Raw genomic sequence first — 22,183 nt, 5'->3', positions numbered from 1 at the left:
TGGCTCTGGCTCGAGGCCACCCTAGCTTCTCTGACCTGCCAGGTCCATGGAGGGCTGACAGCTTTATCTTTTCCCCTGTGGCCAGTGGCCCGTGGTTTCCTGCTAACGTCTCCTGCTTCCGGAGGCCCAGCGGGGCCCAGGCGGAGCCAGGAGGGGCAGCGGGGCTGGGCCTGGGTGGCCCCACCAGCCCCGCCCCCAACTGTCTTTGGGAATTTATTTGTTCACGGGCACGGCTGGCCTGCAGTCCATCCTCTGCAGAGGCCAAGAGCTGATCTGACCACCCAGGGATTCTCCCTCCTTCCCCAGGCATCTCCAGCTGCCCTCTGTCTCCTGACCTCTGGCCCCACCTGCCTTGCCCTTCTCTTCCCAAGTTGCTGGGGAGCCCCCAGAAGCTCAGCTGCAGACCTGGGTGTCGGCGCCCAGCTCACCGAGAGAGCCCAGGCCGTGCGGGGGGGCCCAGCATGGCCCGGCGGCTCCAGGATGAGCTGGCCGCCTTCTTCTTCGAGTACGACACCCCCCGGATGGTGCTAGTTCGAAATAAGAAGGTCGGCCTCGTCTTCCGTCTCATCCAGCTCGTGGTGCTGGTCTACGTCATTGGGTGAGTCTGGGCCCCCTCCCCGCCACCCCCTGGCCCCAGTCCCCCACCTGGGCCCATCCTCCAGGCTCTGAGATGCTCCCCGCCAGACTGCCAAGGGAGCCCCTCTTTCTCTCCATCCGGACAAACCCTCACACTATTCAGAAGGTCGAGAGACCACTGCTAACTCCTTATCGATCTGGGGAAGCTGAGGCTGAGAAGGGAGCCCTGCCCCAGGTCATATGGTGAACTCGGGCCAAAGCTGGCAGCCTCCGAGGCTCTGACTCAACGGGAACACTTCTTTGCATGGTGAGTGGCACCCGAGGCCCGGCCCAGCAAACCGCAGCCCGCCGAGCCTTCTGCCTCTGACCACCCCACCTCCCACCCCCAGCCCTGCCAAACCAGGCCCGTTCTGAGACAGGCCACGTTCTACCGGTGCGTCCTGCTAGGTCAGAGGGCACAGGCTCTGCTACCACTTGCCCTGCTTAGATTAGGGAGACCCAGGGATGCCTGAGACCCTGGGGGCAGAAAACCTCTCAAATTCTGAAAACCTGATATCTTAATGGTAGGATGTCAAGCAGGGGAGGGAGGTCATTTTTGGCCCCAGAGTTTTCCTCTGGGCATCTCTGGACCCGTCCCACTGTCCCAGGAGGGCAGTGTCAGAAGCGAGTTGGGATTCCCTGTACAGTCTGACTATTCTGGGTACCACGTAAAGACCATTCTCCTGAAATCAGGCCTGGCCGGGGCTGGCACCTGTGTGAATGTGCAGGCATAAGTACACGTGTATGTGCGTGGATGCTCTGGGCCTGTGCGCATGCCCCATATGCTCCCTGGAAGCTGGGTGCCCACATGTGTGTGACAGAGGCTCCTGGAGGCAGCCCGGCCTGACTTGGCTGTGTGATCCTGAGGGCTCTGCCCTCTGGTCTCCGTGCCCCTGATTTTGCTGTGGGAACAAAGCAGAACTGCCGAGTGGAGACCCCCAGGGTCCCTGGCATCCCTCTGCCCTCCCTCAGAGCTGATCAGACGGAGCGTGGCCAGGGCCAGCCTCTGACACTTTTTGGCCTCTGCCACCATACCATATCCAGCCCACACTGACATCTGCAATCTGGTTTGAGCTTGTGAGGGAAACTGAGGTCCAGAGAGGAGCAATGGGTTTACCAGGTCACATTGCAAGTCAGTAGTAAATCGAGGTGAGAACTGAGGCATCCTGGGCCCTGGGCCTCAGACATGCCTCTGCTGCCTTCCCCTTTCCTGCCATTACAATGGCTCGGGGACCTTTCTGATGGGTCACAAATGGGGGCATGCCAGGCACTGCAGTCCCCATTAGCTTCACTCCTGACCCTCCCTGGGAAGAGAGCTCGCACTACCTTGGGTCCAGCGGCCCCTTGGTCAAAGGGGCTGGGAGAATGTCCTCCCGAGGCCCCTATGGCTCCCTATTTCTACTTGCAGATGAGCAGCTGTGAGCAGCACGGGGTCCTGCTTTTATATGGTGGCCAGGCCCTTACACCCACCCAAGCCACCATCCAGCCCTGAACAAATACCTTTAATGTCAGGGCCCTCACTACCTCCATCCTTTCCTCCAAGACTGACCACTCAGTTCCTAAATGAATGTGTCAGTGAGGCTCAGAGACACTGTGTGATTTAGCCAAGGTCTCACAGCTCTGAAGAGGCCAACCCAGTATTTGAACCCAGGTGTGCCTGGCTCCACAGTCGAGCTCGATATCCTAGAAAGCAAACTGCCTCGCTGACCTGCCCAAGGCACACAGCAGCCATGAGGCCCCGAGGGCAGGGTCCCTCAGACTCCCTGCTCCCAAGACCAGCTCCGGATCCAGCTTGGGTGGCAGTTCCCGCTGTCTCTGGCGCCCTCATCTGGCCACAGCCCATCTGCACTGATCCCTCCGGCAGGAGCCAGTAGACTAGACAGGAGTCCTTGCCCAGCCTGCACTCGGTCAGCATGTCGGGCCTCAGTTTCCCATCCAATCTGTGGGAAGAGATTGGAGGGAACCCGTCTAAAGAAGTTGCACTCAGGAGCAATAATTTGCTCTTTTCTGAGACGGGACACGTCTGTCTGAATGCCTGGCCCTGTGGACATTAGCAGAGACATGGAGGGCAGCCTAAGAGTCAGACCTCCGAGCCCGAGAGACAGGGGCATTGCCTGGGTGAGGGGCAGCTGAGGGCCAGAGTAATGGACACAGAGACGGAACTGGATAGAAGGACAAACACTGGAGATTAACTCAGATGAAAAGAGGGCCTGGGACTTAGAGTTAATGAGACAGGTGCAGAGAGACAGAGAAGCCAAACAGACTCTAAGGAGGGAAACAGGCAACAATCTCTATGTGTCACACTCTTCTGGAAAGTCCAGGGAGAGCAGAGGAAGCAGGTGGACCTGAGGATCCTCCAGGCTGAGCTAAGATGCCGCTCTTTTGGCTCAAAAAGATCGTCTCATAGTTAGAGCTGTCCTCTGAGAGGTGATGAGCTCTCCGTCACTGGAGGTATGCAAGCAGTGGACTTCAGATGTGTGATGGGGGCAAGGGGATGCTTTAAGTTGGAAAGTCTGTGCTCAACGTATAACTCCGTGTTAGGAAGTATTGGATAGACCCCCACCTGCAGAGACTCTGGTCTTGGGAGGAGAAGGGGTGGTTCACCTGCAGCGTAGGGTGTCCCCAGAGACATTTGTGAATGCTGCTTGGAGAGCGGGGCCCGAAAAAATGTTCCTACAGGGGGTGATATAGTGGTGGCACCAGTCCTGAGCAAAGGCCTGGGGTGCGAAAGCCAGGCCCCTCTGGGCCCCTCCTCGCCTCGGTCTGCACCCCTCTCTCTCCCGCGTCCCCAGGCAGAGCTCTTGAAAGCACCTACTTCTGAGGTCTCTGGGTGGATCCCAGAACATGCCAATCAGGGATAAGGATGGATATGCACTATTGCTGAGAGAAACACATCCAGGGAATGTTTCTCCAGCATCTTCTCCACCGAGTGTGTGTCAGGCTCCTGGTGGGCGGGGGGCGGGGGGAGCAGAGAGAGATCAGAACTCCCCGGGGTGACTTCCCCAGGCCTGGAGGAAGAGCCCCTTTCATGGGCAAGTTAGCCAGGACTCCTTTGGTTGCCAGTGACAGAAGCCCAATTCAAAGGAATTTAAAAGGAAAGATGGGGGTATTGATTGGCTTTTGCAACCGGGAGATCAATGCATGCTTCAGGCATTGCTGCATCCCCTCTGTGTGATGAGGGCACAGAGGGTGGGGCAAGTTCTACAGGGAGATAGGTTCAGTTTGGCTCAATTGAGTTCTTAAAATTGACATATAATTCATATATCATAAACTTCACCCTTTTAAAGTGAACAGTTCTCTTTTAGTACTTTCATAGAGTTGTGTAACCATCACCACTTCCTAATTTCAGGACATTTTCGTCACCTCCCAAAAAACCCTCATATGCCTTAGCAGTCATTTCCCTGCTATCCTCTCTCTCCAGCCCCTGGCAAGCACTAACCTACTTTCTGTCTCTGTGGACTGGCTTATTCTGGATTTTTCGTATGAATGGAATCATACAATATGTGTCCTTTCGCGACTGGCTTCTTTGACCTCACATGATGTTTTCAAGGTTCCTCCATTTTGTGGCATGCATCAGAACTTTATTCCTTTTTATGGCTAAATAATATTCTATTTTATGGATAGACCACATTTGTTTCTCCATTCATCTGTTAATGCACATTTGGGTTGTTCCCACTTTTTGACTCTTGTGAATAATACTGCTATGAAGATTCATGTACCAGTTTTTGTGGGGACACCTGCTTTCAGTTCTCTTGGGTCTATACCTATGAATGGGCGTTTAACTTTTTGAAGAACTCCCAATTGCTTTTCATAGCAGTTGCACCAGTTTTCATTCCCACCAACAATGTAGGAGTGTTCCCGTTTCTCCATATCCTTGCCAACACTGATTTTCCTTTATTATTATTATTATTAGAGCCATTCAAAGGAGTGGGAAGTGCTATTTCATTCATTTTTATGGCTGCATAATACTCCCTTGTATGGCTCTACCTTATTTTGTTTGTCCATTCATGGGTTGATGGACATTTGGTTGCTTCCACTTTGGAGCTCCCATGAATATCCTGCTGTGAATATCCTCATCCAGGATTTTTTTTGTGGACATACTTTTTCACTTCTCTAAGCACATACCTAGGAGTGGAATTGCTGGATCCTGTGCTAACTCTAATTTTAGCCTTTTGAGGAACCACCAAACTGTTTTCCAAAGGACCCAGTTGAATTTGAGGTGCCCATGAGACGTTCCAGTGGCAGTGATGGTGGGGGACCGTCGGCCAGCTAGAGATACGGATATTTAAAACAATTTCTTAAGTATAGAATTTTGTTTGTTTCCTTCACTTCTGTATTTTCAGGGCTTACGACGGGCTTGATAAATATCTGTTGAATGCCTACATAAGCCCGTGGCATTGAGTCTAAGGGAACAGTGCAGAACCGGAGGTAGAAATCTGGGGACACGGTGAGTCCGTGACAGCTCACGCGGGGTTCTGCCTGGGCTGAGAATAGAAGGATGGGGGTGGATCAACAGGGAAAGGGAAATCAGCAAGGGAAGGCTCCAGAGGAGATTTTATTTATGAAGTGTCTACTGCGTGCCAGGTGCTGTGCTAATTTCCTTAAAGAGAACTCACAGAAACTACCCCCGAACGATTTCCTAGACAATTTACACGCCCAGGCCCTTGCTAAAGATCTGTTGAAGGTGTAGCCTGGGTGAGGCAGGTGCCATCACTTCCATTTTAGCAATGAAGAAACAGGAACTCAGAGCCGATTAATCTGTGGCTTGAGGTCAGCTGGTGCGTGGCAGTGCCGGTGCCTGAGCCTGGCCCGTGTGACCCCAGAGATCACACTCTCAACCCCTCCCCACCTAGCCTCCTCCACCAGGCAGAATGAATGAGAAGAGTTTCTGGAAGGGGGGCTTCCAAAGGTGCTGATTGGCGTTACGCCCCGTCAGTGGCCACCCCGGGGTGGTGACAGCAAGGCCAGCTGAAGGTGATTATGGTTTTGGAGAGACGGGCAGGGCAGCAGGGGACGAGGCGGCTGGCACCACGCTCAGGTTTACTATGTACAGGATCAAAGTCACTGATGCCAGAATTGATTTTTCTCTTCAGTCCCCAAAGACTGATAGCTCAGAGGGACAGACACAGCCCAGAAACACAGATTCATGTGGTTCCGTGTCCCCTCTGTGCCCCTGGCTCCCGGCAGGGAGGCTCTGCCATGCTGCCTAGTGGTGGGGTAGACTCCTGGCCTGGGAGCCCTCAGCTCAGGGCCTGCTGCCTGCTTGGCCTCCCTCTTGTGAGGGAACTCCCCCAGCCTCAGTTTCCCCATGTGGACCATAAGGAGTTGGAACTGGGTAAAGAGAGAACTGCTGCAGGGTTGTGCACTGGGTGAGGGGGGCGATGCAGACAGGAAGGTCAGTGGCCACCCACGAGGGGTTTCAGAATGGAGAGCAGCTCCCCACCCCAAGCCCTAACAGATCTGTGACACCTTGGGCACAGCATCAGAGGCTTTCCTGGAGGAAGGACCACAGTCTCGGGACCGCCTCTTGTCATTCTCTGCCTGTGGCCATCAGAGACGTGCAGGGGGCAGCAGTGACCAGACTTGGCTCCAGCAGTCTGGTTTGGTTTCAGCGCCAGGCTGGGGAGGGGCTGGAAACCGGAGGGCCGTGGCCTGTGGGAAGGGAGGGGAAACGTCAGGCTGCTTCCCTAGGGGCTGCAGCATGGAAACAGCCCACAGAGAGCAAGCAGTGGCTCCAAGACCGGGAGGCGTGGGGGATTCCTGCTACCAGGCCTGAGTGTGCTAGCGGAAGCAGGGAGGGTGGGGTAGACAAATTTGAGTTCTGCTTAGACAGGTGGGCTGGGAGTGGGGTAAAGGGTGAAGGGGGCATAACACATCTGCCCATAGCCAGACAAGGCCATAGCTTTGCCCTGGAGATACACAGCTACACACTTAGGCACCATGAACACACACACACACACACACACACACACACACACACAGGTCCCCTGAATCTCCAGGGAGTCTTTCCTGAAGGAAACGGCCCACACCCTGGACAGGAGTGTTACCAGATAGCTTTCAGTTGTAAGAAACAGAAACCAAACCCAAACTGGCAAAACAAGCGAAAGGAATTTACTGACTCATGTATTTATAAGTCCAGAAGTGGTTTTATGTGTGCTTCAGGCATGGCTGGATCCAGGTATGCAAACATCACCTCTTTCCTCTCCTGGCCAGGATGTCCTCTGGGTTGGCTTCATTTTCAGGCTTGTTCTCTCCATGAGGTGGCCAGGCTTTGGCAAACCACAGTTTTGGACTTGTGGCCATGCTGCTTAGCCCCCCAGTAATTCCCAGAAAATCCTGGCCTCATCACCGGAATACCTGGGGTCATGCACCCATCCTCAGACCATTTACTGTTGCCAGGGGGGTTGGAGAACTGCTTGGCAAGCCACAGTCATTTGCCCATTCTTGGAGCTGGGTGGGGAGGGGGTTGTTGCTCAGACCCACTGAACCTCATAGACTGAAAGTGGAGGAGCCAAAGGAACAAGGATGCTTCATGTTAGGAAGGGAAGGTCAGAATTGCCCGAGGGAGCAGGGAGGTCTCCAGCCTAAGCCATTCCCACAGGGTCCAGGGCTGGGGACCAGGTGCTATGAGCCATGCAGATGCCCACTAGCCCCCTCTGCTTTCCTTCCAGTTTCCCTTCCTGGGAGCTCCGCCAGGGCTAACATTTAGGACCAGTCCCCTTCCTAAGTGCTTTCATACACATTAACTGATTTACTGACACCCAACCATAAACAATTAATACTATTGGTACTGCTATCATTCTCGTTTTACAGCTGAATATTTTAGTCAGGGTCCTCCAGAGAAACTGGATCAACAGGAAAGATCTCTAAAAGGAGATTTACAAAGGTGTTTCAGGCAACTGTGGGGATGGAAGAGTCCAAAATCCATAGAGCAGGTTGTGAAGTTGGCAGCTCGGAGAAAGGGTCTGGACGAACTCCACAGGAGAACTCCACTAGCTAAACAAGCAGTGAAAAATCTCTCCTTCCTTAAAAGACCTCAACTGATTGAATTATCTTGTTGGTGGGAGACATGCCTCAGTTGATCGCAGATGGCATCAGCCACAGATGCAATCAATTGACTGATGATTTAACACACCAGCCTTCCATGTTATCAACCAGCCACGAACTATCCTTGTAGCAAAGGTCAGGCCAGTGCTTGCCTGACCAGACAACTGGGCATCATTGCTTGGCCAAGTTGACACCAGAACGTAACCATCACACTGAGGAAACTGAGGCACAGAGGAATTGAATAGCTTACCCCAAATCATATGACCAGTGAGTAGTGAGCTGGGTTTCAAAGCCAGGCTGTTGGGCTTCTCTGTAGGAAGACCTTAGGACGGCAGAAGCACTCTGGGAGGGAGGTTTGGGGGTCCAAGAAGTTTGGTCTCCAGGTCATGCCCCCAAGCCTCAGCAAATCCTGGTCTTGAAGAAGTATCTGAAGGAAGCATTCAATGGGTCTTCTCCCTGGGGATTAGTATTTGTATAGGGAAAAAGGTGGTGGAACTTCAGACACAGGCCACCTGGGGGAGGCCACCACTCTCTTCCATCCAGCCCAAAATGTAGCTCCGGGAGAGGGGTGGCTCAGAGGTGCACCTGGGGAGAAGAGGGAAAGGACCAGCTGGTGCCAGAAAGAGCAGGGGTCATCTCTCCACATGCCCATCCTTGAATAGCCCTGCCCAGTTCTAGTGCAGAACCACAGCCCCCTCCATCTTTGCACCCTGAACTCCCTGCAGGTGGGTATTTGTCTACGAGAAGGGCTACCAAACTTCCGGCGGCCTCATCAGCAGCGTGTCTGTGAAACTCAAGGGCCTGGCTGTGACACACTCCCCAGGCCGGAGGCCCCAAGTCTGGGATGTGGCTGACTATGTCTTCCCAGCCCAGGTAAGCTGACTCAGGGGTGTCCCTCCCACCCACAGGGCCTGGCTCAGGGCCAGGTTGGGCTGTCGACCTGTCCAGCTCCCATCTCTCTCTCGAGGCCTCAGTTTCCCCATATGTAACTGAGAGACAAGCAGCCTTGAAATATCACTCCACTCCAACATCATGGGATATGGAGGTTGGGTTCTTGGGGCTATTTTCCCAGCTCCAATCCTTCTCCCGTACCCACCCCCTGCCCCTCATTTCCAGGGGGACAGCTCCTTTGTAGTCATGACCAATTTCATCATGACCCCCTATCAGGTGCAAGGATACTGCGCAGAGGTGAGGACTCCTGCAACCCCCACCCCTCCCTTCTTAGACCCACAGGGAACAATAACTTGGAAGAGGGTGAAGCCAGGCAGGCTTCCTGCAGGGGCCCAGTGGTGGAATTTCAGGGCTGAGCCTTCCTTCCCAGCAGTATGCCAAGCTGGATGCTGGGTCCTAGTGGCCACCTCTGCCCTCTCCCCACCCCCTGATGGCTGACATGGGCAATCGGGCAGATCCTAGGCAGAGCAGTGTGGGACGGCAACTGTGGGGGGGTGGGAGCTATTAGCTGGGGTCACCCCAAGGGGGCTGAGACTCTGCCTCACACCTTCCCTAGAACCCTAGGGGTGGGAGGGCTCTTCTCAGGACCCTACCTAAAGGGTCTGGGCCAGCAGCTCTCCCTCCCCCAGCATCCGGAAGGGGGCACGTGCAAGGACGACAGCGGCTGCACCCCTGGGAAGGCCCAAAGGAAGGCTCAAGGTGAGGTCAGCTTCCCTCCTCACCAACCACTTTTCCCCTCCCCCAGTCCCTCTCAGCCCCAGGCCCACCTGTCTCCACACCCACCTACCCCCGGCAGCCCCCCACCAGGAAGTCCTTTCTGCCCTGCCCCTCCTGCCACCCTGACCTTGGACTGACCTGTCCCAGACCCAGCCACATTGCTGTCCTCAGGCCCCTTCTCTTGGGTGCCCCATCACTGGGGGCATCTAGGGATGGGGCCCGGGCAGCCTTGCCTGCATTTCCAGCTCGGTGTGGGCACTCAGGGGGGTCCTCCCCTGTTCCAGGCATCCGCACGGGCAAGTGTGTGACCTTCAACATGACAGTGCAGACTTGTGAGATCTTCGGCTGGTGCCCCGTGGAAGTGGACGACAATGTTCCAAGGTAACGCCCTGTCTTCCAGGGAGCTGGGAGCTGGGGTCCCCGCCCCAGAGAGAGGAGCACCCTGGATCTGTGTTCCGGGAAGGATCCAGCCCCCCCTTCTTCTGACCCCTCACCCCAATCTGCGTAGCCCAGGCTGAAGGTGAGAGAGCCCACCATTGCAGCACGCCCACCCGACCCCAGCCCCCCGCGCTCCTCCCCCGCCGCCCACCCTGGGCCACGGCAGCCTGGGGTCAGGGTGGGGGCCACACAGGGGTCTGAGGAGGGCAGCGAGTGAGTGCAGTCTCCTCCAGCCCTGCCCTTCTCCACGAGGCCGAGGACTTCACTCTCTTCATCAAGAACAGCATCAGCTTTCCACGATTCAAGGTCAAAAGGTTCGTGGGAAACCCAGGCAGGGGTGCAGGTGGCTCCCTAGTGGGGGGCGGGAAGAGGGGGGGGCAGCTGGCCCTAGCGGTCTCTGTCTCCCTCCATTCCTGCTCATTTCACCCTGGAGGCAGAAACTGGGGCCGGGCCCTGGAGCGGGCTAGCCTTTGGTGTCCAGGGGCCTGTGGAAAGGGTTTTTCTGGAGCCCTTGAGGGAGCCCCAGAGATTCCCAGCGGGCCCCTTGGGGCTGCCCACACCACCCCCTCTGGCCCTCCAGGCGCAACCTGGTGGAGGAGGTGGATGACAGCTACATGAGGACCTGCCTCCACGACAAGACCAGGCACCCGCTCTGCCCTGTCTTCAAGCTCGGCTATGTGGTGCAAGAGTCAGGGCAGAATTTTAGCACCCTGGCGGAGATGGTACGGGGGTCGGTGCCAGGCGAGCCGGGAGGGCTGGGGCCCAGGATCATTGGGCCAATACAGGCTCTCCAGGCCCAGTTCATCCTCCCACCCCACAGCCTCCCGGGTGTGTGCCGAGTGTAGGAAGGGGCATTGCCAAGGCCTGGGTCTGTCCCCTAAGCCTGGGCCCTCCCCACCCCGAGGGTCAGGTCTGTGTCCTCAACAGGGCCAGGCCTGTCTGCCCCTGGCACAACACAATGAATGGGTGCGGGAAGATGGTGTCACCCGGCTGTCAGCTGAGGCTCCGCTGCCTTTACGTATTACCTAAAAGCAGCTCAAACCCCGTGTCCCGCGGCCACTGGGGATGCCATAAGAAGCTGTCCCTTGTGACACCTTCAACCTGTCTGGGTTCAGATTCTAGCTCTATCCCGAATTAGCAGCGCGACCTCAGACATGTCTCTTAAGGGCTATGGGTCTAAGTTGCTGCCCCTGAAAGTGGGGATAACAATAGCCCCCGTCTCAGGGTGGGAGAGGATCGAGGGAGTTCCCACGTGGAACAGCCCTTCTGTGTTGCCTGGCACGGGTGATCCTATGGACTGGGCATTACTGTTCCTGCTCCAGGGGCCCCCAACTCAGGCACGGGCATGAGCCTCTCCTCTGTGAAGCCTTAGAAAACCCCGCTCTCAACACAGCAGGGGTCACCAAACTTTTCCTGTAAAGATCGCAGGTATATTCAGCTTTGCAGCTTCCATCCCGACTACTCAACTCTGCTGTTGTCAGGCAAAAGCAGCCACAGACAACATGTAAACGACAGGCCTGGCCAGATTCGGACCCCCAGAAGGGTCTGACACGGAGGCAACACAACACCCCAAAGCTGAATGGTGCAGCTGTCTGTTCCTAAACTCTTCTACCATCCCTCACTGGGAATTTCTCCCTCCTCAGCAGCTGGTACGGCTGTCAGTCTCCTGGGAAGCTGGCTGCCTGTTCCCTGTCCCCTCTGCTCAGCTCATCAGGCCCTCCCTCCACCTGACCCCCCGACCCTGTGCCTTGTGTTAGCCAGAGGAATTTTGCTTTCTCAAAATTTCTCTCCCTACCCCATATCTTTACAGATTCCCTCTTTAATCTAACCACTATTTGCCTGGCTCCTATGCTGTGACTTGTGCCAGGAACTCAGGAGTCAGTGATAAATGAGACAGACAGCTCTGCCTTCATGGGGCTTACAGTCTCAGAGAAGAAAGGTTAATAAATCATCACACAGAAACATACCATTACAGATAAAGAAAATGGGGTATATATACATATATATGTATATATAAATATCACATATAACATAATATATTAATAATATATATTATACTTTAATATATAAAATATATAATACAATAAATAACAGAATATTATTCAGCCATAAAAAGGAAGCCAAATACAAAAGGACAAATATTGTATGATTCCAGTTATATGAATTACCTAGAAAATGCAAATTCACAGTCAGAAAGTAGATTACAAATTACCAGGGGTGGGAGGAAAGGGATTGGAGAGTTAATGCTTAATGGTACAGAGTTTCTATTCGTGGTCATGGAAAAGTTTGGGTAATGACTGGAGATGACGGCAGCACAACATTGCAAATGCAATTAACACCACTGAATTATATTTGAATATGGCTAAAGGAGAAATTTTAGGTTATATATATGTTACTAGAATAAAAATTTTTAAAACTTCATAGGACAGTATTACAAAAACAGTGAACCCTAATGTAAATTACAGACTATAGTTAGCAGTAAAATTATAATAATAGCCTTTCATTAATTGTAATGAAGGTGCCATAGTAATGCCAAGCATTAATAACGGAGGTGGGGGTTATGTGAATATTTTCTACATGATTTTTTCTTTAAAACTACAACTCCTCTAATAAAAAAATATTTTTATAAAAAAAAAAATAACCATTACAAAGTGACAAATGTTTCCAGAGAAGACACGCAGAGTAAAACACGAGGTCATAACAGGCTATTATTTTAGATTCAGGGGTGGTGGCCAGAGGCCTCTCAGGGGAAGAGACTGAAAGAGAAAAAAGATTCAGCCTCGAGTAGAGCTGGGGGGATAAAATGTGCAAAGGTCCTGGGGTAGGAAGAAGTTGGTGTATCTAGAAACCGTCAGAAAGCTGGAGTGATAGGCAGGAGGTGAGGCCAGAGAGGCTGACAGGGCTTCTGTCCTGAAGCAGCTTCTCAGTATCTTTCCTCAAGCACAAAGGGTTTCCTCTCAGCTGTGAGACAGGAATGTCTTGACCCTAAAAGCCTGTGTCCCTGGCAGGGCGGGGTGGTCGGCATCACCATCGACTGGAACTGTGACCTGGACTGGCCCGTGCAACACTGCAAGCCCATCTACGAGTTCCACGGGCTGTACGAGGAGAAAAATCTGTCTCGAGGCTTCAACTTCAGGTGCCCCTTCCTTGGAGCCCTGAAGGGCTTTGTGCTCTCAGAACCCCTTGGGTGCCAAGCGAGGGTCCTGGGAGGGGTTGGCGAGGAGCCTGAGCAGCTTCCATCCTGCCTGGGATTGGCCAAGCAGGGAGCAAGGCCTCGGAGGCCTGAGTCCCCCTGCCCCTGGGTCTCGGGCCCCTTGAGGCCCAGCTGGCTGGGACTGGCAGGGAAACTGCGGACATCAGGAGCTGGGGCGAGGACGGTGAGCAGCTTCCTGGAATTGGGGCTCTGAGGCCTGGGATCCTGCCTGCGCCTCCCCCTGTGTGACCCCGTCCCCCTCCCTGTAAGGTTGGAGGGGACGGGACTGAGCTCACAGCCGTCTCAGGGCTTGGGCAGCCCCAGGATGGTTCTCCATGAGCCTCTCCTGCACCCCCGCCCTGTCCCCAAGGTTTGCCAGGTACTTTGTGGAGAACGGCACCCACCACCGTCACCTCTTCAAGGTGTTTGGGATCCGCTTTGACATCCTGGTGGCTGGCAAGGTGAGTGGCCAATGCGAGAGGGACATCCTGAGTCCCGCCGGGCCCTTCCTGGGCACCTGCAGCTATGGACAGGTTTCCTTCGGCAGTTCTTATGTCAAGGGCAGGGCCTCTCCAGCCCACGGCCTTTCCTCCCTCCCAATCTCCCCAAGTCCGGGGAAAAGCAGAGACTGGACTGGCAGATGGGTACTGCCCCCTTCCCCTCCCCAGGAGCCTGAGCCCTGGGCAGCACGTGGTGGAGAAGGTTAACTCAGGGGTGGGGAAGCACCCCCTTTCCCAGGTCTGGCCCCAGAGTCCTTTGGCCGAGGCCTTCTGCAGTCCAGCCCCTTCTGGCTATTAACTCTTTGCTCCCCTGGGCCTTGTGACCAGGCCGGGAAGTTTGACATCATCCCTACAATGACCACCATCGGCTCTGGAATTGGCATCTTTGGGGTGGTAAGTGCTGAGGTCGTAGGGTTACTGGGTTGGGCTCAGACCCTCCTCTTTCATCACTCGGCAGCACAAGTCCCTCACCCCAAAACTTGTCCATAATGACACATCAGTACTGGGCCAGCAGATGCCCACCCCGCACCCTAGACCTACAGGAAGTCTTAGGAAGCCGAGAGCTGGACTGGGACAGAGAGGGGGCAGGGAGGTCTTGACGTCCTGAGGTTCCCGCAGCGCCTCGCTCCCCCTCTGGACCCATGGTTCATTTGAGGAAACTAGTGTCGAGAGCAAGGCAGGCTTCAGCCGGTGCCATATGGTCAGGAGGGATGCAGGTGAGATCTGGAGGGCTCTGTACCCCATCCTCACCCCCAGATTCGCAGGCTCTGTCCATCCTCCCACCCCCAGGCGACGGTTCTCTGTGACCTGCTGCTACTCTACATCCTGCCCAAGAGGCACTACTACAAGCAGAAGAAGTTCAAGTACGCGGAGGACGTGAGGCCTGCGGCGGTAAGAGAACTCCCAGAGTCAAACCCTTAAAGGCCTTGGGCTGCACGGGGGGGGGCCGGCTGTATCCCCAGGGCTGACTTTCAGCCCCCTCCACACGCTCCCAGGACGAGCGAGACCCCGCAGCCACCAGTTCCACCCTGGGCCTACAGGAGAACATGAAGACAGCCTGACCCTCAGCCCCAACTCCTGACTGCACGCAGCGTGGGGCTTCCGGCTGGGCCTCTGCTGGGTCCCCAGCCAGGGCAGAGGGGTCTCCCCAGGAGCTCTGCTGCCCACTCAGCCAGGTGGATACCTGGTTGCCCGCAGCTCAGAATGGATACTGGGAGAAACCTGTGCAATTCTGGAGGCTGGCTCCAACTCTGCTTGTCTCCAAGGCAGCCCCAGTGCAACCTGGGCCTCTCCCGGTCAGGATGGGCTGGGCTGGCAGAGCCCCTCCTACATAGCTGTCCCCTGGCTTTGTGCTTCTCTCTCTGGGTCCTTATCATCCACCCACTGCCTCCAGATCTGTGCTCTCCAATATGACAGCCGCTAGCCACAGCAGGCTATTTACATTTAAATGAATTAAAATAGAATAAAATTAAGAATTCAGTTCCTCAGTTGAACTAGCTATGGTTCAACTACTCAATGGGCACATGTGGCTAGTAGCTGCTATGCTGGACAGCATGGAACAATGTGTCCTGTTCCTCATGGTCTCAGATTTCCCTGCCAAGCCAGTCAGTGGTGTGGGTCCCTGGGCCTGCCCGGACCTTCTGAAGCAGAACCCCAGGGGCTGGGCCACAGGGGCTAGGCCCCACGATCTGCATGGCCAGCAAATTCCCCAGGACATTTAAAACTTAAGTTTAAGAACCTCTGCTCTAGAACCTTCTGACTCTAAGCCCCTGCTCAGGTCTCAGACATCTCCTACGCTGGTATTTCCTGGCGGTTGCAGGCACTGAGCAGGGTCTCAGACACTTCAGCAGGTGTGTAGTTTGCTCACATGCCACATGGTGTCTCGTGCACACACACACACTCCCACCCCTGCGTGTGCAGCCCCACCCACATGCATCCACACTGCAGCTTTGTGAAGCCCGGCCTCTGCAAACACACCCATCTGAACACATCTACATCCCCAAACATGGAGACATGGTCCATGCCCCGTCACCTCCATACGTATCACAGCAGAACAGCTCCTGACCATGAACCTTTACTCAGCTACCTCGGGTCGGGTGTGGGAGCCTCGTCCAGATCCCTGGCTCTTTGCCTATGGCTCAGCTCCAGCTCCCAAGGCCTGCATCATATCCGTCTGAACACAAGGTCTGGGGAAACACGAGGGGTGGAGAACAATAAAAGGAATGATGATAAACGTCTGCCTTCTGCATTTTCTTCACCACACTCTCTGAACGTCAATGTGCCCATCTGTGAAATGGGTAACTGAACTGAGCAATCTCTGCGGTCCTTATAGCTTCCGTTGGGAGTGGGGGTGTGGGGGGCAGAGGGTCATCATGAGCCCAACTCTTATGCCTCGAACCCAGCTGGATCAGTATTGGGGTAAGTCAGTTCACTTCTGTCCATGGGCTGGGGTCCCGGCACAGCCCTGGATATTGGGGCTCTTCTCCAATCTTCCACAAATCCCTCCCATGGCTCTGGGAAGCCTGGCCCTGGGACTGGCAGAAAACCCCATGAGTGGCCTCACGAAAGCAAGGGTGAGAAGGAGCCTGGCTGTCTCCAGGAGGGAGTTCAGAGGGGCTCCCTAAGAAGGAAGGAAGGCCTTGACTGGAGATGGTTTAGACAGGTTCTCCAGGGCCCCTGCTGTGGGCATCACCTCCAGGTCTGGACTTACAGCCCAGGTGGGGCCTCAGGGCACCCTGCCATCACCGTGCTCTGTCTAGATCGGGACTGTCCATCTGGATTTTCCTCAATGATGGAAATGTTCTCTGTGCTGCCCACCACGTTAGCCAGTAACCACATGTGGCCGCTGAGCGCTGACATGTGGCTAGCTCAACTGAGACTCAGTTGTTCATTTCATTTACCTTTAGCTCATTTAAACAGTCACATGTGGCCAGTGGTTACCACATTGGACAGTGCAGGCGAGGCCCTCCCTTCTCCCTCAGGCCCTTGGCCATTTGCCTAAGAACCATCCCTCAGATTTTAGATGACAGCAACTCCCTCTTCTCCACTTCTGCCGTCCCTTCTTTCTCCAAATCCACCTGCTTTTGCTCCTCCTGCTCCCTTCCCTCTCGAATGAACAGAAAAGGATTAATCTTCCATATCCCACTCCTCTGATAAGCCCAGAGACCCTCTCACAGACGCTGTCTCTTCTTTTTTCTGCTTCTGTATTTCCTCTCCTCTCCCGTCTCTTTCCTGCCAGCATCCCCAGCAGCTACGCTCTCTCCCTTTTCACCACCGCCCTTCCAGAAAGACCCACCTTACTTAGGCTTCCCTTTGTGTCCTCATGCTCTGCAACTGGCCTCTACCTTCACCACTTCCCCTGGATATCCTTGCCAAGGTCACTAGCCAAATCCAAGTGGACACTTTATCCTGCTTGGTCTGCTAGCATCTGACAGTTGGCCAAGCCCTCCTTGTTGAAATAGTTCCTTCTAGTGGCTTCTAAGATCCAACTTCTCCTGGTTTTCCTGCCTGCCTGATGTGGCAGGAAAAGACAGGCTTGAACTGTGGCTCAACCACAAAACAGCGTGTGTCCTTGGGCAAGACGCTTAACTCTCGAAGCCTCTCCTGTGAATCAGGGATGAATAACAGCCTCTGCTCAGGTTGGGGTGAGATAAAGAATGTAAGGTTCCTAGCACAGTCTGGCACACAATAGGATTTTGCCCCCCTCCCCCATTTATCTATCCTTTCAATGGTGGTGTCAGTTCCCCTAAGTCTATTCTCTCTGGTTCTTGGCTGGGCATGTGACCAGAATAGATGCTGCATCTTCCACCCTCTTCTTACAGCTGGATCTGGTCATGTGACCAAGTTCTAGCCAACGGTGTGCATGTGGAAGTGTCGTGTGGTAGCTTTCAGGAACTTTCCTTAAAAGAGAACTGGTGTCGATTCTTTGCTCTCTATTTTATCATTATTTCCACCTCACTGACTGGAATATGTATGTGATGGCTGGAGTTCTAGCTGCTATGCTTGACTATGAGCACAAGAATGATATTCAGAGGTCATTGGAGCAGTGAGTAGAAGCAGGCAAAATCTGGCAGACTGCTTGTCTTCCTCCAGGCTTTTATGTGGGATTTCGGTTATCCCAGCCAGACCTGATCCTACCTGGTACAGAATTCTTTCCCCCTTAAATGCAAGTGTTCCTAGGGCTCCTGTTTTGTTTGCTCTGAATGACCTCACCCCTTCCTGCTCTAATGACAACATGGGTCCTTTCTGATGACTCCTCAAACTCTCTCTCTTTGTTCCAGCCCTCCTTCCGCAACAACCCAGTAACCATATTCAGTTAGTTACCCATTTGACAAACATCTATTTATCACCTACAATGAATGTGTCAGGCTGTGTGCCAGATGAATCTGACACAGTCACCGCCCTCCAGTCAAGAGGGAATACAGACTGGTAAACAGATTCTGGGCTTAAGATAGCTCTTAGGAGGGGTTGCTAACCCATGCTAGGCACTGGGGAAGTAATAGGGAAGGTTTCCTGAGAGAAGGAATGTTGAATTGAGCCCTGAAAGCCAAGTAGGAGTTAGGCGGGCAGGGAGGTATGAATGAGGTTACGGAAGGTTTCACTGGACCTATTCTCAGGGTAATAGTAGGGAGCCAAGGAAGCTTCCTAAGCAGGAGCTGACTAGTTGGACTTGAGTTTCTCAACGATTATTTGGGCTCCCAGGTGGAGAAAGGCTAGTAGGGGATAAGACTGGAGGCAGGAGGCCAGTGACGAGGCTGCTGCAGCAGCAATCCAGATGCAAGATGGTGGTGGCCTGATTTAAGGTAGGTTCAGAGGGGTAGAGAGAAGTGAAAGGATTCCAGGATATTTAAGAGCTAGCATGCAGGGCTTGGTGGTTAACTGGTTGAGGCAAGAGAGAGGTAGGCTGTGTGGCTCCCAGGTTTCCGGCTCTATTTTCTGAGATAGGGGCACAGGGGGCCTGGTTTGGGAGGAAATGATCTGGGGCTCTGTCTGGGGCAAGTGGTGGGGCGAGAAGCCAAAAGGATTCGCAAGAGGAGGGCTTAACATAATTGAACGAAGAGTTAGTGAGTTTGCCAGGGAGGAGTCGGGGGGGAGGGCCAGACCCCCCTGGAACAGCCATCTTGAAGGTCACCATATCTGTCGAATCCACTTCCTCTGCTCCATCTAGACCATTCCTGCCTTCTGCTCACAGGGCCCTTCCCCAGACATGAATCTGACCCCAACTCCAGCACTCCCTGCAAAAGCGCTCCCCGGCTCCGCACCCAGCAAAAAGGCAAGCACCTGAGCCTGCCACTCAAGGCCTCAGCCCCGTCTCTGATCTGGCCTCGCCCCCCTCACCCCCACCCCGCACGCATCGCCCCTCACCCGCGCTGGGCTGAGTGGACAGAGAGTTTCGGGGGGAAACGCCAGCAGTCCCCAGGCCCCGTAGCCCGGAGGGCTTCCAGGGCACTCGGAGGAGCCTGCCCGGGGGGGGGGGGCCAGGGGCGTGACGAGGGCCAACCCCGCCGCAGGGGGAGGGGCTGGTCCCGAGCCTCCGCCCTCCGCGGCCCCTCCTCCCCCGGGTTCTGATTGGGCGGCGCCGGGACTGCACAGTCCGACCAATGAGCGCCGGCCGGGCGCGGCGGCGGGCGTGGGGAGCGAGCGCTGCCGAGGGCAGCCGCGCCGGCGGTCGGAGCCCAGCGATCCCGGCCCTGGCCAGGCGGGCGGGGCGGGGCGCGCGCCGCGGGAGCGAGCCCGGGCAACCTCCGGGCCGCGGAGACAGTCTCCCGGCTTCAAGGTAGGAATCTGCGGGCAGGCGGCGTGGGGCGCGCGCGGGAGGAGACGAACGCCTGAACATCCGCTTGGAACCTGCAGGGGAGAGAGGGATGGTCTGCGAGACCGTGTCCACGAGGACAGCCAGGACCTCGTCCAGGCGAGGATCCGACCCCCTTCTGTCTTCCGGATCGGGTCTCCCGGAGCCTGCTTCTGTTTGTGCCCGCCGCCGGGACCGCACCTGTGCGAGCGTCCCCCAGTCTGCGTCCCTTCCCCCGCTCTTGCGTGTCGGGCTGCGCCTACAGGGCGCGCTACCTACCCCCGCCCCAGTCCTGGTGCGAGGCGGTGTCTGGGCCGAGTGGGCCCAGACGGGTGCACCCACGTGTGGGTCTCCGCGGAGCGCTCCTCTCACGGCTCTCCCCTGGGTCTTCGGCAGGAGCTGGGTTGCAGGGGGGCGGCGGGGGGTGAACGGGAGCGACGCGGCGCGCGGCTTCGGCTGCGCAGCCCGGGCTCGGCTGAGGCGGGGCGGCGGAGGCGGTCGCTGCGGCTTCTGGGTCCGGGTGGGCACAGAACTGGTGGCTCGGAGGGTGCACACGTGCACGGGGCCCTGTGTGTGGTGTTTGGAGGCGGGTGTGCGGGTGTCACGTGGACATGGGAGTGTGCTATTGCGGGGGGGACGCACGCATCACTGGTGGAGTGGTGTGTGAGGACCGGTCACGCGGACATCGGCGTGCGCCTGTGTGTGTGTGTGTGTGTGTGTGTGTGTGTGTGTGTGTGTGTGTGTGGAGAATGAGTGTGTGTCTGGAAGGTACAGGAGCTTGCGGAGAAGGTTATGTGTGGGGTCGGCGGCAGGACTCTGCCGCGGTGGGTGCCAGGAGGGATGTGCCAAGTGGACATGCGAATGTGGGAGGAGGACACCCCTGCGCCCTTGAGGATTCCCGGGAAGAAGTGCTGGTCCTCACATCCATTCACTCCTTCATTCAGCACCTACGCATTGAGCACCTGCTATGTGCCAAACTGTCCTAGGCTCGCAGACTTTTTAATTTTATTAGAGAAGCTGTAGCTTTACAGCAAAATCATGCAGAAGCACAGAGTTCCCATATACAGTCCTCCCTCCAGCATACAGTTTTTCCTATTTTAACATTTTGCATTCGTGGGGTGCCTGTATTACAACTGGTTAAACAAAAATGATCAGAAAGGTCACAGACTTTGGAGACAGCCCCTGCCTTTTCCTTGGTCTCGCTATTCTCATTCTCTCCCTCTCTCCTCGGTCCCCATGGCCGCGAGCCAGAGGGATCAATCTAAACCTCATCTGAGTCATTCCCCAGCTCAAAAATCCTCCTCTGGCTTTCAAGGCCTCCTGGTCTCTGTCTACAAAGTAACTCCCCCCCCCCCCCCCCAAATTAGGCCCAAAGTTTCAACCAGGAGACTGTGAGCACATTGCTTGCTTATGCATGTTGTTAACCTCCATCCTCTCCCCGCTCCTGCAGCCCAGCTTAATGGTCAAGAAAGAGCTTAAAGTCTCCCCTCCTACAGTAAGCCGTCCCTGGGGCAAAGCACAGCCAAAGACTGGGCGTTCTCTGCAGAATTAACTATGCTTCCGTGGAGCTTCCCTTGGGGCGCTTCCCACCTGCAGACCCTCCCTTCCAGCCAGGTCGGCCTCTTTGCTCAAACAGAGTGAGCACTATTGCACCGGCCCCCCCCCTGCCTAACCCTGCCTACCCCTGTGCTTGCTGTTTCCTTCCTGAAATGCTTGTCTTCAGATGCCCACAGGGCTGTCTCCCTTGCTGCCTTCAGATGTCTGCTTAAGTCTGGGTTCAGAAAGGCCTTCCCTGAGAATACCCAACTCCTTACTCGTTATCCCTCTTTAACTGTTTTATTTTTCTTCATCGCACATACCACTCACTTGTCATATCATATATTTATTATTAGCTTTCTTGCCTTGACTTATTGCTATCTATAAGAAATTAAACTGTATGAGAGCGGGGACTTTGTCTTTTGGGCTCACTGCCTTATCTACCGGCACCTAGCCCAGTTCCTGGTATATAGGAGGTGCTCAGTGAATATTTGTTGCATGAATGAGTGACTCTGGCTTTACACCCCAGACGTCTGTATCCCTGCTTGCTCCCAGTCTGAGAGCTCAAGGCAGAGTCTCCTGTTTCTCTCCCCCAGATTCCAAGTTCCTGAAAGGCCAGGTCTGGGGAAACTGTGACCATATTTGCACGTTAGAAATATTCTCTCGAGCAACTGGTGTGGAGGATGGGGTGGGGTGTGGGTGTGAGCCTGGTGGCAGGGAGATGCGTATGGAGGAAGCAGTGGGAAAGGAAAGAAGAGGTCAGAATCTGGACTTTTTAAGGGGTTCGATGTGATGACCGCACCCAGCACTGAGGAGATCAGGGACGGTTCCCAGAGAAGGTGATGTCTGAGCTGTCCTCCAGGCAGCAAAGGCGAGGGAGGTGTGTTCCTGGCAGAAGGCACAGCTTATACAAAGGCCTGGCAGCAGACCAGAGTCTGCAGTGTTGGAGAGTGCGAGTAGTGGAGGGTGGGGGTGGGGTTGGGGGGAGGAGGGAGTTAAGGAGGAGTCCTGGGTTTCTGGCTGGGACTGGTAAAGAGCTGGGAGGATATCAGCACCCATCTCTGCGATGGGAACAGAGGAGGAAGAACAGGTTTGGAGGAAGATGCTGAGTTGAATCAGGGCCCTGTTGAGTCTGAGCTGCCTGGAGAACATGGATGGGGAGGAGAGAGCTGGCTGGAGTGAGTGGGGTTGGAGATGCAGACCTTGAGTGGTCTGAAGTGGGGGACAGGCAGAGAACGAGGCCTGTAGACTTTCAGCCTCCATGGCTAGGCTGAGAGGATGTGCTGAGGGTCGCCGTGGGGAGCTGGCACTGAGCCCACCTGGGGACTGGGGGGGCAACTGGGGGCTCCCCGGGGGTGGTAGGGGCGGCGCCCTCCCAGCAGGCGTCTTCAAGCA

At 55.2% G+C, this 22,183-nt stretch overlaps 1 protein-coding gene across 2 annotated transcripts; it reads left to right on the top strand.

The window, feature by feature from the left end:
- The first annotated feature begins 233 nt into the window (after window positions 1-233).
- Window positions 234-15,717, top strand: P2RX1 (purinergic receptor P2X 1). Of its 2 annotated transcripts, XM_077165580.1 has the most exons (12): window positions 234-598; window positions 8,388-8,535; window positions 8,779-8,850; window positions 9,243-9,312; window positions 9,615-9,711; window positions 10,002-10,082; window positions 10,349-10,490; window positions 12,777-12,904; window positions 13,332-13,422; window positions 13,789-13,854; window positions 14,251-14,352; window positions 14,457-15,717. In XM_077165580.1, the coding sequence occupies exons 1-12, from the start codon at window positions 462-464 to the stop codon at window positions 14,520-14,522; spliced, it is 1,200 nt and encodes a 399-aa protein (XP_077021695.1). In that variant the 5' UTR covers window positions 234-461; the 3' UTR covers window positions 14,523-15,717. The 2 variants fall into 2 exon arrangements, with proteins under 2 accessions (XP_077021695.1, XP_077021696.1); XM_077165581.1 differs by lacking the exon at window positions 8,779-8,850.
- The last annotated feature ends 6,466 nt before the right edge of the window (window positions 15,718-22,183 follow it).

Source organism: Tamandua tetradactyla, chromosome 6, assembly GCF_023851605.1.
Source record: "Tamandua tetradactyla isolate mTamTet1 chromosome 6, mTamTet1.pri, whole genome shotgun sequence".
In the NCBI taxonomy this organism is placed as follows: domain Eukaryota; kingdom Metazoa; phylum Chordata; class Mammalia; order Pilosa; family Myrmecophagidae; genus Tamandua; species Tamandua tetradactyla.
Note: the sequence above shows the minus strand (reverse complement) of the source record. Positions and strands in the feature narration are given on the sequence as shown.

Excerpts from the sequence above, each read along its gene's own strand:
- P2RX1 (XM_077165580.1), top strand. The coding sequence starts at position 462 with ATGGCCCGGCGGCTCCAGGATGAGCTGGCCGCCTTCTTCTTCGAGTAC. Across the intron at positions 13,423-13,788 it reads ACATCCTGGTGGCTGGCAAG|GCCGGGAAGTTTGACATCAT; the intron begins GTGAGTGGCCAA and ends CCTTGTGACCAG. Across the intron at positions 14,353-14,456 it reads AGGACGTGAGGCCTGCGGCG|GACGAGCGAGACCCCGCAGC; the intron begins GTAAGAGAACTC and ends ACACGCTCCCAG.